The 13,871-nt window shown below is 42.6% G+C and overlaps 1 protein-coding gene across 1 annotated transcript in view; it reads right to left on the minus strand.

Moving 5' to 3' along the window:
• Positions 1–8,493: 8,493 nt before the first annotated feature.
• The window catches only part of TMEM91 (transmembrane protein 91), a 36,841-nt gene continuing 31,463 nt past the window's right edge, over positions 8,494–13,871 (minus strand). Inside the window, exons 3-4 of the mRNA XM_075260811.1 lie at positions 12,493–12,636; positions 8,494–8,909 (exon numbers count right to left, since the gene is read on the minus strand). Coding sequence (XP_075116912.1) covers positions 8,751–8,909; positions 12,493–12,636 — 303 coding nt within the window. The 3' untranslated portion in view covers positions 8,494–8,750. The remainder of the gene's footprint in view (positions 8,910–12,492; positions 12,637–13,871) is intronic.

The raw sequence follows: 13,871 nt of genomic DNA on the forward strand, positions 1-13,871 counted from the left end.
TATGTGCTGTGATTGGTTACTATGTGCTGTGATTGGTTGCTATGGGCTGTGATTGGTTACTATGGGCTGTGATTGGTTACTATGGGCTGTGATTGGTTACTATGGGCTGTGATTGGTTGCCGTGGGCTGTGATTGGTTACTATGGGCTGTGATTGGTTACTATGGGCTGTGATTGGTTACTATGGGCTGTGATTGGTTACTATGGGCTGTGATTGGTTACTATGGGCTGTGATTGGTTGCTATGTGCTGTGATTGGTTGCTATGGGCTGTGATTGGTTGCTATGGGCTGTGATTGGTTGCTATGGGCTGTGATTGGTTGCTATGGGCTGTGATTGGTTGCTATGGGCTGTGATTGGTTACTATGGGCTGTGATTGGTTACTATGGGCTGTGATTGGTTGCTATGGGCTGTGATTGGTTGCTATGGGCTGTGATTGGTTACTATGGGCTGTAATTGGTTGCTATGGGCTGTTACTGGTTACTATGGGCTGTGATTGGTTACTATGGGCTGTGATTGGTTGCTATGTGCTGTGATTGGTTACTATGGGCTGTGATTGGTTACTATGTGCTGTGATTGGTTACTATGTGCTGTGATTGGTTGCTATGGGCTGTGATTGGTTACTATGGGCTGTGATTGGTTACTATGGGCTGTGATTGGTTGCTATGGGCTGTGATTGGTTACTATGGACTATGATTGGTTACTATGGACTATGATTGGTTACTATGTGCTGTGATTGGTTGCTATGGGCAACTAAGACAGTTTCACTTTCAGACCATGTTAATGAACCTGTCCCCGTATGTTGCTCAGTGTGAATACGGTCCTGGCTTGTCGTGTCCTCCACCAGGGGGAGCTGAGGAGTTTCCTGCCCACGGCTCGATATTAAAGGGGCTCTATCACCAAAATCCTGCTGCTAGAGCCCCACATATGTGTGAATAGCCTTTAAAAAGCCTAATAGCCCGGGCGCATGCGGCTTCTACTACGGCTACTGCGCAGGCGCCCGGGCTATTTTCTTTTAGCGATGTCAGTTCACGAGCGCCGGAGGAGGACGGGACCCGAGGACATCGCAGGAAGAGGAGGCGGGGAAGAAGAAGACGGCGGCCCCTGAATGCCCGCCCACCACGCACGATCGGTAAGTAGATCACATTCATTTTTAGGGTTTTATTTAAAACAGGGGGGGGGGGGGGGGTAGTGTAATATAACTGTAGCGGTGCCTGAGTAGCCTTCACACACATGTGGGGCTCTAGCAGCAGGATTTTGCTGATAGAGCCCCTTTAAAGGCGTCTTCCAGGATTTCAAGAAACTTTCCTAAGCGCTTGGATTCTTGTACAGTGATGACATCAGAGAGTCTTTGGCGTAAGCGGTGAATCTTACATACACAGCACATGACCTCCGAGGCCAGTGATTGGCTGCAGCGGTCACCTGATGTATGTGACGTCATCGGTGAAGCAGCGGCAGCGCTGGTATCAATGACCTCCATGTTTGCCCAGAAGCAGAATCCTAACAAGTCGCCATTATGGCCGCGCTGTGCGTACAGATTCCTCGCCGCCGTATCCGCACCTTAATAAACCATCCCACATAATGCTCATATCCCAACACACAAACACAATCCTCTCGACTCCGCGAACGCCGCCTCGTAGTTATGGTAATAAGCGCCATCTATTAAAGACATTCCTCACCATGTCAGCCACTCTCATTATAATATCACGGGCGCTATCTGCGCCGCGACGGGAATAAATCCTATAAACTGCACAAAAGGCAAATACTCAGCCATAATGAAAAACTCACCGTCCCCGACCCGACCGCGGCGAGAAGGCGCAGAAAGACGGAGATGGTTTATGGCCTTCACCTGTTAATAAGACGCACCGCAGATTTATCCGTAAGGATTGTACCAGGCACTAACGCATTGCCAGAGGGAACGTGTACCGGGGGGAGATCTATAACCCAGAGACATCTGCAATCTGGAGGAAACCTGGAGAATCATAAAACAATCTTCTAATGGAGTCGGCAGAAGATACCAGAGATAAGATGGTGAGGAAAGAGATTACTGGGGCTGAGGAACCGTATGGAATATGTCTATGGAAGGATGGATAGATAGATAGATAGATAGATAGATAGATAGATAGATAGATAGATAGATAATAGATAGATAGATAGATAGATAGATAGATAGATAATAGATAGATAGATAGATAGATAGATAGATAGATAGATAGATAGGAGATAGATAGATAGATAGATAGATAGATAGATAGATAGGAGATAGATAGATAGATAGATAGATAGATAGATAGATAGATAGATAGGAGATAGATAGATAGATAGATAGATAGATAGATAGATAGGAGATAGATAGATAGATAGATAGATAGATAGATAGATAGATAGGAGATAGATAGATAGATAGATAGATAGATAGATAGATAGATAGGAGATAGATAGAGAGATAGATAGATAGGAGATAGATAGATAGATAGATAGATAGATAGATAGATAGATAGGAGATAGATAGATAGATAGATAGATAGATAGATAGATAGGAGATAGATGGATAGATAGGAGATAGATAGGAGATAGATAGATAGATAGGAGATAGATAGATAGGAGAGAGATAGATAGGAGATAGATAGATAGATAGATAGATAGATAGATAGATAGATAGATAGGAGATAGATAGATAGGAGATAGATAGATAGATAGATAGATAGGAGATAGATAGATAAATAGATAGATAGATAGGAGATAGATAGATAGATAGATAGATAGATAGATAGATAGATAGGAGATAGATAGATAGATAGATAGATAGGAGATAGATAGATAGATAGGAGATAGATAGATAGATAGATAGATAGATAGATAGATAGATAGATAGATAGATAGATAGGAGATAGATAGATAGGAGATAGATAGATAGATAGATAGATAGATAGATAGATAGGAGATAGATAGATAGGAGATAGATAGATAGATAGATAGATAGATAGGAGATAGATAGATAGATAGATAGATAGATAGATAGATAGATAGATAGATAGATAGGAGATAGATAGATAGATAGATAGATAGATAGGAGATAGATAGATAGATAGATAGATAGATAGATAGGAGATAGATAGATAGATAGATAGATAGATAGATAGATAGGAGATAGATAGATAGATAGATAGGAGATAGATAGATAGATAGATAGATAGATAGATAGATAGGAGATAGATAGATAGATAGATAGATAGATAGGAGATAGATAGATAGATAGATAGATAGATAGATAGATAGATAGGAGATAGATAGATAGGAGATAGATAGCTACATAGATAGATAGGAGATAGATAGATAGGAGATAGATAGATAGATAGATAGATAGATAGGAGATAGATAGGAGATAGATAGATAGATAGATAGATAGATAGATAGGAGATAGATAGATAGGAAATAGATAGATAGATAGATAGATAGATAGGAGATAGATAGATAGATAGATAGATAGATAGATAGATAGATAGATAGATAGGAGATAGATAGATAGGAGATAGATAGGAGATAGATAGATAGATAGATAGATAGATAGATAGATAGATAGATAGGAGATAGATAGATAGGAGATAGATAGGAGATAGATAGATAGATAGATAGATAGATAGATAGATAAATAGATAGATAGGAGATAGATAGATAGATAGATAGATAGATAGATAGATAGAAGATAGAGAGAGATAGATAGATAGATAGATAGATAGATAGATAGATAGGAGATAGATAGAGAGATAGATAGATAGGAGATAGATAGATAGGAGATAGATAGATAGATAAATAGATAGATAGATAGATAGGAGATAGATAGATAGATAGATAGATAGATAGATAGATAGATAGATATAGATAGATAGATAGATAGATAGATAGATAGATAGATAGATAGGAGATAGATAGATAGATAGATAGATAGGAGATAGATAGATAGATAGATAGATAGATAGATAGATAGGAGATAGATAGATAGATAGATAGATAGGAGATAGATAGATAGGAGATAGATAGATAGATAGATAGATAGATAGATAGATAGGAGATAGATAGATAGGAAATAGATAGATAGATAGATAGATAGATAGGAGATAGATAGATAGATAGATAGGAGATAGATAGATAGATAGATAGATAGATAGATAGATAGATAGATAGATAGATGTAACGTATCTGGCTATTACCGCGCAGGTTTCCCTAGTCCCAGGCCTCTGTATAATCTCTCGGATGTGACACGACAAGAACATTTTCCATTTTCCTGCCTGAACTGGTTAATTGACATCTATAAATGTGAGTGTTTGGGCAGCCGGTAAGTGTTCACCCATCATCACCCCGGCGCTCTGGTAAGGGTGGAAACTGGAGGCGTCTCGTAGACGGTGACCCATGACATTTCCTCTACACGGCCTGACAAGTCTACTGAAGCTTCTACATAAATACTGGAAGGAACTGCGGAGAAACATTCGGAGAACTGAAATTCCCCTCAATGGCTGCTCAGACCTGGAACATCATTTACCCCTCACACCTACAAGACGGGCTGAGCACTTGTGTCCAGATGGATGGGCCGACCATGTAATACACTGGGGCCTCTATTAGCACACAATATACCCTTTTTGTCATTTTTTGCTACCATGCACCCCTCCTCCAATGGGCAGACTCTGGACAGAATCGATTCCCTTTTGGAAGCTTTCGATGAGGTCTCTTCTCGATGAGGGGTTGGGGGTGGACGTAGAGTGGATGGATGGATGGTAGGGTGGGTGGTTTGGGGTACAATAGTCCTTGGGGTGGTGTCGTTCTCCTCATTTGGTGTTAGGTGGACATTGGATATGTGGTGGGTATGGGTAGCTGATTTGGGGTATAATAGTGCTTTGGGGTCTCATCTTCCCCTCAGTTGGTGGCAGGTGGACACATATTGGGCAGCGATCTCCACAGTGGACCCCTAGAACCGAGGAGGCGGGCAGTGGATAGTGAAGCAGGAGCCGACATCTCCATACCTAACCACTGTGCTCAACTCAATTCAACAAGATGAGTCGGAGTCTGGATATACCAAAGTGGTTGGAATAGCAGGACTCCCTAAATTGTGGGCTCTCTGTCCTGCTGTCCCAAGGGGGCCCCCGCTACCTATGATTAAATCAGCCCTGGCACTCCATGTGTGGTCCCAGTCCTCTACTGGAGAGTCTCACCTGACTACTGAGACCATTCTGTATCCCCAGTGGTTGCAGATAAGGGACTGATGGCGAGCCCTGGCAAGATATGGACATGGGAGCGAAACACTGGTGGCCAATAAGGGGTTAATTCAATGTTAGCGGATAATGATCGCAGCCTGCATATCAGTCATGTATTGTGGGACACACAGGAGGGTGGGGGCAGGGGTGCACTATTGCTCGGCGCTCTAATCCCGAGTACACATTTTGTCATCCAGATAATCAGGGATAAACCGCGGATTGTTAATTATATCTACTCAAGGGCACCGGGAGAATGGAAAGTGTTACTCGGATGTTTATGTACAAGTTCATTATCCGTGGAAGTGTCATGCTAGGACGCAGGCAGGAAGGACATGTCATGCTGGATGCGCGAGCGGCAATGTAATCACGCCGATCTCCAAAACGAATAAACAAGTCCATGGATGTCGTTAAATATTAATATCGGTTCAGCAATTAGCACAAATTATATAAAATGCAGCGAGGATTATCTGCCAGCGCCGGCTGTGCAGGCAGAGATACAGGGGATGAAATAGATAGTATAGTGCACTATAGAGTCAGGGGCCCACGTATATGGAGCCACAAAGTGATAGGGCTGCAGGTAATGATGGGCAAAACTGGTTCCCAACGTGGTGCTCTCAACGTCGCCTAAGGCCCATTGCACACGGCCAAATTTGGAATTGCAAAAAACGTTTGCACCTTGGCCACATCTATCGCCTCAAACTGTCTCGGCTGAAGCCTGAACTTATGACCTAGTTTACTGAAGATGGCGCACGGGCCTGCGGAGGGTCCAGCTGATTTACCAAGAGGTGCCCCCTACCATTGCAAGGGCTAGGGAAGTGAAAACTGACGCGTACACATTTCTGGTCCAGAACATTGGTTGCCAGTTTTCAGGCCATTGAAAGTTGAATATGGATAAGAAAATGCATGTGAACTTTTTCATGCCCTTATTTGGCTGATTATTCCGTTTAATGATGTTTTCTCTCCATGCCCTTGTATTAATTGACCCAAAGATAATAACTAGACAAAAAACATGACACCCTGACAGCCTGTTAGAGCAACATAGTCTATCCAGTCCAAACCATTATCTTGCACTAACCCTATGAGGAAGGTTCTACCTGTTTTCAGGGGATTCTAGCCCTTTTGTGCGGCCACCATGATCAGAAGTTTTCTGGGATCAGAAGAGAAGACTCTGGTTTTCTTACTCACCATGCCTGGTTTTGGCAGCCCCTCTCGACACTTCTCCTTTGCAGCCATGACTTCTGGTTTTTGCCATGTTCTATTGGCTCAGATCATGGCATGTCTGGTTCTTGCTCACACCAGAGTACAAGACTACAGGGGCAACAAAATGTTGTCAGGCCCAGGCAATTAAAGGAACAGTCTGACATTTCCCAGTAATAAAGACTTTCTGATCCTTGGCCCCATGTGCTTAGATTGCTATTATGTCTTTACTGTTTCCTGGCTATGCTCCTGCTCCGACCCTGTACTACTCCTGATACTTGTGGTACTACTCCTGATACTTGTGGTACTACTCCTGATACTTGTGGTACTATTCCTGATACTTGTGGTACTACTCCTGATACTTGTGGTACTATTCCTGATACTTGTGGTACTACTCCTGATACTTGTGGTACTACTCCTGATACTTGTGGTACTATTCCTGATACTTGTGGTACTACTCCTGATACTTGTGGTACTACTCCTGATACTTGTGGTACTATTCCTGATACTTGTGGTACTACTCCTGATACTTGTGGTACTACTCCTGATACTTGTGGTACTATTCCTGATACTTGTGGTACTACGCCTGATACTTGTGGTACTATTCCTGATACTTGTGGTACTATTCCTGATACTTGTGGTACTACGCCTGATACTTGTGGTACTACTCCTGATACTTGTGGTACTATTCCTGATACTTGTGGTACTACTCCTGATACTTGTGGTACTACTCCTGATACTTGTGGTACTATTCCTGATACTTGTGGTACTACTCCTGATACTTGTGGTACTACTCCTGATACTTGTGGTACTACTCCTGATACTTGTGGTACTACTCCTGATACTTGTGGTACTACTCCTGATACTTGTGGTACTACGCCTGATACTTGTGGTACTACTCCTGATACTTGTGGTACTACTCCTGATACTTGTGGTACTACTCCTGATACTTGTGGTACTACGCCTGATACTTGTGGTACTACTCCTGATTTTGACTCCTATTTCTGACCAGATTTCTTACCTTTGGTTATTATGCCTGATACTTATGGTATTACTCATGGCCCTGACTGCAGGCTACACTTGACTATGCTCTTGTCTAGCCCTGTAGACACTATGGCTGATACATGTAGTGCTACTCCTTGTCCTGATGTCTGATTAGTTCTAAAGTCCTGTCCTATCTCCTGGTGACAACCTCTGGCTTTGGTGCTGTCTTTGCCTCCTGCTGCCAATCCAGGACTATTCTGTTGTCTGAAACTTGGCTCATAGCTCCTTGTGAGGGGTTAGGGGGGTAAGAAAACAGGGTTAAACTTTGCACCCCAAACTATCAAATGGATTGCAGGTTAGAGTCCACATTCCAGTACATGACTGTAATAAAAATTACCGTAGGTCTGTGGAGTTGGAGTTCGAAAAAAGTCACCAAGTCCGGCTTCAAAATAAAATGATCATAAATGATATTCTAGGATTATTAATATAATTAGATGTATAGTTTGTTACATATTTATAGGAATCAATCACCGGATTATTAATGATATTCTAGGATTATTGTATTAGATGTATAGTTTGTTACATATTTACTATCATAGGAATCAATCACCGCCCTGACATAAATAGCGCCCCTGCCGTGTGTGGCTGTGCCTGGTATTGCAGCTCCGGCCTGTACATGTAATACCAGACACAAAGTACAAGTGTTTTTGAAAATATAAGACCTTTTATCACTTCATCCCTTTAATGTTGTCGAGTCTATCTGATAATTGTGGCATTTTATTCAGCTGCATCCGAGATAAAACATGAATACTGAAACGTCTGGAAGATATGGATTTAATAAGATTATTTCTGTACATCTCCGCTTTAGTGAGATAACAAATAAATTGTCAGGCAGCCATGTCATTAATAATAATCATCCAACTTATATTCATTGCAAAAGAACTAAATGTTATGTGTAGTCCCCCTCCCCCACTCCTTCGCTCCCCTTCCCCGCTCCTCCGATCCTCCGCTCCCCTTCCCCGCTCCTCCACTCTCCCCTCCCCCGCTCCTCCCGATCCTCCGCTCCTCCACTCCCGATCCTCCGCTCCTTCGCACCTTTGCACTTGATCCAGTAAAAGACAGAATGAGAAGTAAGTGCAAGAGATAAATAACACAAGGATGGTCTGGCCGGGTCATGAATGGTTAAAGTCCATCCACTGGAACACTGTGTGTACAAGTCCCAATGGGCATCCAGTTCCGCCAGTGCGCAGGGTCTCTGTTCCATTCCTATAGATGCTTGGTAGATCATAGTCCTATCTAGAGCTGTGAGGTTCTTCTTGGTGACCTAGGTTGGTGCTCGGTTTGACAGGTATGCGATGAGGGCCACCACGGCTCCCACATAGGTGCAAATGCCGAGGAAGATGGACAGAACAGCCAGCAGGAAAGTTTGTCTAGAAGCCACACTTGCCCCGTGGTAGTCTCCTTGAGCCGAGGCCTTGTTGGTCTGTAGAGAAAGACAAATCTCCATTACTGGAGTGTAAAGTAGTCACAGTGGCCATAACTTGTCTTCTGATCTTGTCTCCAATAATAGTACTCTTAAAGGGGTTGTCCAGGATCACATGTATGTTTATGGGAGTCACGTGAGACATCTGAGACATCTATCATATGGCTACAGGAGGACTATATCTCCTTGTAGAGACCACTTCTTGCCACAAGGAGTCTTATAGGCCTGGCAATATTCCCCGGGATAATAGGATGTATGTCCAGTGTCAGACTGGCCCGCTAGATTACCCGGTGATCCGCCAGCCATGGGCCCAGGTACTAATGCAATATTGGTCCAGAGGACACCAATAATTGAGGGGTAGTATAGTCTATATCCTAGGGGTGGTTGGAGAGTGGGGCCCCAGACTTATCTTATCTGGTGGCCCCAAGTAACTCTATAGATTTCCTATAAGTCAATGAGATATATGCCAGACCCGAGTATTCTCAGCATGGAAGATATATCCTCTACAGACTGATGGTTGGGTAGGTGAGAGGCCTTAGATATAGCTCAGAGGTTACTGTACTCCTTATGGAGGCCACTACTGGTGTAGGGAGGCTTATAGACCAGGCAATGCCAACCCAAATCATCTGTCATCCAAAAGCTAACTCTAGTGCCACCTATTGGAGTGGGTGAGAAACCCAAAACAGCAAACTGCAGATGGGTGTCTGTCTATTCCTTATGGAGAGGACTCTGGGCTAACAAGTTATGTTGCAAAACCTGTTAATGGGAGTCAAGAACCAGAACCCGGGACATCAGCCCGGCCCCGCGGACAGACAGGTTAGTCTGTGGACAAGATATCGCTGTTTCTGTCATGATGCAAATGAGCTTTTTGGAGCTACTGGGCATTACTGGTTACCTCTTAGGAGCAATAGCAGCGCCCTCGTTACTCCAAGGAGATCATTGGCATTTTTAACGCAGAAGCTTTTGTCCTCCTGGAAACGAGAGAATTTGTAAGATCATCTGAGGACACAATGTAAGGACCTGTTCACATCAATGTTATTGTCTATATGCTGTAAGTTATAATGGTTAGTTACATTAGTTATTAGTTCTATTAGTTATTGGATACATTAGCTATCAGTTACATTAGTTACATTAGTTATTAGTTCTATTAGTTATTGGTTACATTAGTTATTAGTTCTATTAGTTATTAGTTCTATTAGTTATTGGATACATTAGCTATCAGTTACATTAGTTACATTAGTTATTAGTTCTATTAGTTATTAGTTCTATTAGTTATTGGATACATTAGCTATCAGTTACATTAGTTACATTAGTTATTAGTTCTATTAGTTATTGGTTACATTAGTTATTAGTTACATTAGTTATTGGTTATATTAGTTATTAGTTATATTAGTTATTAGTTATATTAGTTATTGGATACATTAGCTATCAGTTACATTAGTTACATTAGTTATTAGTTCTATTAGTTATTGGTTACATTAGTTATTAGTTACATTAGTTATTGGTTATATTAGTTATTAGTTATATTAGTTATTAGTTCTATTAGTTATTGGATACATTAGCTACCAGTTACATTAGTTACATTAGCTATTAGTTATATTAGTTATTAGTTACATTTGTTATTGGTTACATTAGTTATTGGTTACATTAGTTATTGGTTACTTTAGTTATTAGTTCTATTAGTTATCAGTTCTTAGTTATCGATTACATTAGTTATTAGTTATATTAGTTATTAGTTATTGGTTACGTTAGTTATTAGTTATTAGTTACTTTAGTTATTAGTTCTATTCGTTATCAGTTCTTAGTTATTGGTCACATTTTCTATATGGGGGTCCATCAGGTTTCTGTTATTTCCTCCCTGACATCACTGGACTGTCAGGACTTTTTGGTCCACGATTTACACGGTCCCTGTTCTGGACAGATTCTGATATAGATGTGAACAAATCCCAACTCCAGATCAGCAGAAGCGAGATCAAGCAAATTACTGCTGAGTTACCAAAATGCAGATTATATCCCATCGTATTCTGTAAATTGGTGCTAAATGAGAACTTCTGCTCTCAAAAACATTTCCACTCATTATATTTTTATACATGGATGTAAATCGCCTCCCAGAATCCCCCCAGGCGATAGCGCGGGTAACATTCATAATGCATGTGCTGAACCGCCGCCTGGTACACGACATGCAGGAGGAAATTAGTTACTAAGCGGAAGGAAATATTGTAAATGCAGCCCATGGCCTTGAAGACGAAGCGTCGAAAAGCAGCCGGCCCTCATCATGTAAAGATATAACGAGCAGTAATGGTGATGAAGGCTGAGCCGGCGCCGGCTTGGTGGGTGTCATTTGGTTATACAGCCGGATATAGTGTCACTGCCACAATGCCATGTGGGACAATCCAGAAGGCTATCGACATATTGCACAGACATCTCAGCCCCTCATTGTGATACAAGGAAGCGTCTGGGGTTATTTGTAGATGTTTTGGCAAACACGGAGCATCTGACCAAAGAGTCAACAGAGATGATTGATGCGCTTAACCCCTTGGTGTTCGGCCGCTTACACACATTCCTATGGCAGCGAGGTATTCGATCGGGTACTATTTGCTCATCTCTAGTAGTTACTCTTTCTTTCTCTCCAAGGACTACAGTGTTAGACAATATTGGGAATCCAGCTAGGCATCCTCGGCAGAGGAGAACATTAGCTTGTGTGGGCTCCCTTACTAATGGTGGTGGAAACATGGTCTTGCTCACTCTCTCCACAGATTGCAATATTAGCAACCGTTGGGAGTTTGGCCTAAGTGTTATGAAGAGAGGAGAACATTAGCTCGGGTGGGGTCCATTACCAATGGTGGTGGGAATCTGGTCTGGCTCCCTCTCTCTCACCATAAGCTGCAATGTTAGCAAATATTGGGAATCCAGTCCAAGCATCATCAGCAGAGGGGAACACCAGCTCAGGTGAGGCCCCTTACCAATGGTGGAAGGAACACATTCTTGTTTCTTCTCTCTCCATAGACTGCAATATTACCAAACATTGGGATTTCAGCCTAAGGGTCATGAAGAGAGGGGAACACAAGCTCACATTGGGTTAATATCTTTTACATATGGTGGTGGGAAAACTTTTTGCTCCCTCTGTCTCTCCATAGACTACAGTGTTAGCAAACATTGGGAATCCAGCCTGTGTGATGGGGAGAGGAAAACACTATCTTTTGCCAAAGGCGGAGAAAACATATGGAGACTTCCTCAACCCATAGTTTTGGGATCCTTGTCATCATAAGAAGAGGTCATTGATGATTGTATGATGATCGTGTGAGTATATGGAGGATCCGACGCTCCACTGATGCTGCAAATATTGGTGATCCAGCCCAAGGGTCATGTCTGCCCCCCCTTACCTGGAACATGAAGTGGAGGTGAAGGAACCTGCCTGTCTTGGTAGAGGGTGCATGTGTGCTGGCACCATTTTGATCATTGCTTTGGCCGTACCAGTTCTGCACAAGGTCAGGAAAGGTCGTTTGCTCTTCTCGAACCCTTTTTCTATCTTCCTCTTATTCCACTTCTGCAGCAGACAGAAAGCAATGTCACCAGTTCTTACCTTTTGTGACAGGAAGAAAGCAGCAATGCCCAGGGGCCAGAAACAGCACAGCATGGAGAATACAGCGAGTCCCAAGTAGTCCTGGGGCAGGAGCAGCGAGAAGTGACTCTCACTATCTGTGTCACTGTCACTGGACGAGTCGTTCTAGAAGAGAGACAGAAGTCACGTCAGCAGAATTCCCCCAAATCACTCACACCAGGGGAAGGAACGGCTCGGGATATTGGTTGTAATTGCAGTTTGGCTGCCAAGGTCTAATAGGGAAAAGTGTGAAAGTGGCAAAAACGAAAAATTCTATAAAAAGAAAACCATTGTTGGCGACTGCTCATCCTCAGTAGTTAGTGAATGTTTCCAGAACTGTATAGTGCGGGGGAATATAAGAATGTTTGTAATGTAACTTATTAAAGAAATCTGATTCCTTCTCTACTGATCAGGCGGAGTAACTTTTTATGTCTATAGAGAGGGGAGGGGGAGGAGGAGGAGGCTGCTAGAAAACACATTGAACAACAGAGCATTTGTGACACTGCTGTCGTATAAGACGAGCCTCTACCAGGTCATGAAATGAGGCAATAAATCAATGTAAGCCTCCTCCACCCCTCCTCTCTCCATAGACTTCTATGTGTGAGCTGAATACAGAGATGGTTTTGATTCAGGATTCACATGTACACTATAATTCAATAATCGGTAACATCCTGGTGGTCTAGGGGTTAATGCACAATATATATATTGTATTGACAAGGTAACGGGGGTATTTCTAATGGCACAGAGCGGTGAAGGGGTTAATAGCCCCCTCTCTTGGTGGTTTTAGTACTGAGGAGGGTGAATGAGACATCTCTATGGTCTTGGGTCTGTCTCTTGTGATCTAATGTAATGGGGCTCCCACCTTGTGCCATTTATAACACTGGTATATATTATGGGGCAGAGGAACCCTTGAGGCCCCCAAGGCCCAGTAACAACCCCCTATAGCTGTGCCCTGGGCCTAGTCTGGTAAAGAGTTTAATGTGAACATGCATAGTGTCCTGGGGTAGTAAAGGGGTTAATGTTACCATTCCTGGTGGCCTATGGTGGTGAAGGGGTTACAGGTGAAAGGTTAAGTGTTGGTCTAGGGTGGTAAAGAGATTTTTAGAAATCTCCATGGTGGGCTTGTATAGCGAAAAATAATGAAGATATTCCTGATGGTAGTGACGGAGTTAATGTTGTCAGCCTTGGTAGTTACAGTGCTGAGAGGGTTAATTGAGGCCTCTCTCTGGCCGGGGCAGTGATGTTGGTAATGTCTATATCTCTGATGGTCTGTGGTTGTCTCATGTGGCTAGTAAAGGGTTTAATGGGAGCATCCCTGGTGGCCTTGAGTAGCGAAGGGGTTAATGATAGCATCCCTGGTG

Source organism: Leptodactylus fuscus, chromosome 11 (genome assembly GCF_031893055.1).
Source record: "Leptodactylus fuscus isolate aLepFus1 chromosome 11, aLepFus1.hap2, whole genome shotgun sequence".
NCBI classification, from domain to species: domain Eukaryota; kingdom Metazoa; phylum Chordata; class Amphibia; order Anura; family Leptodactylidae; genus Leptodactylus; species Leptodactylus fuscus.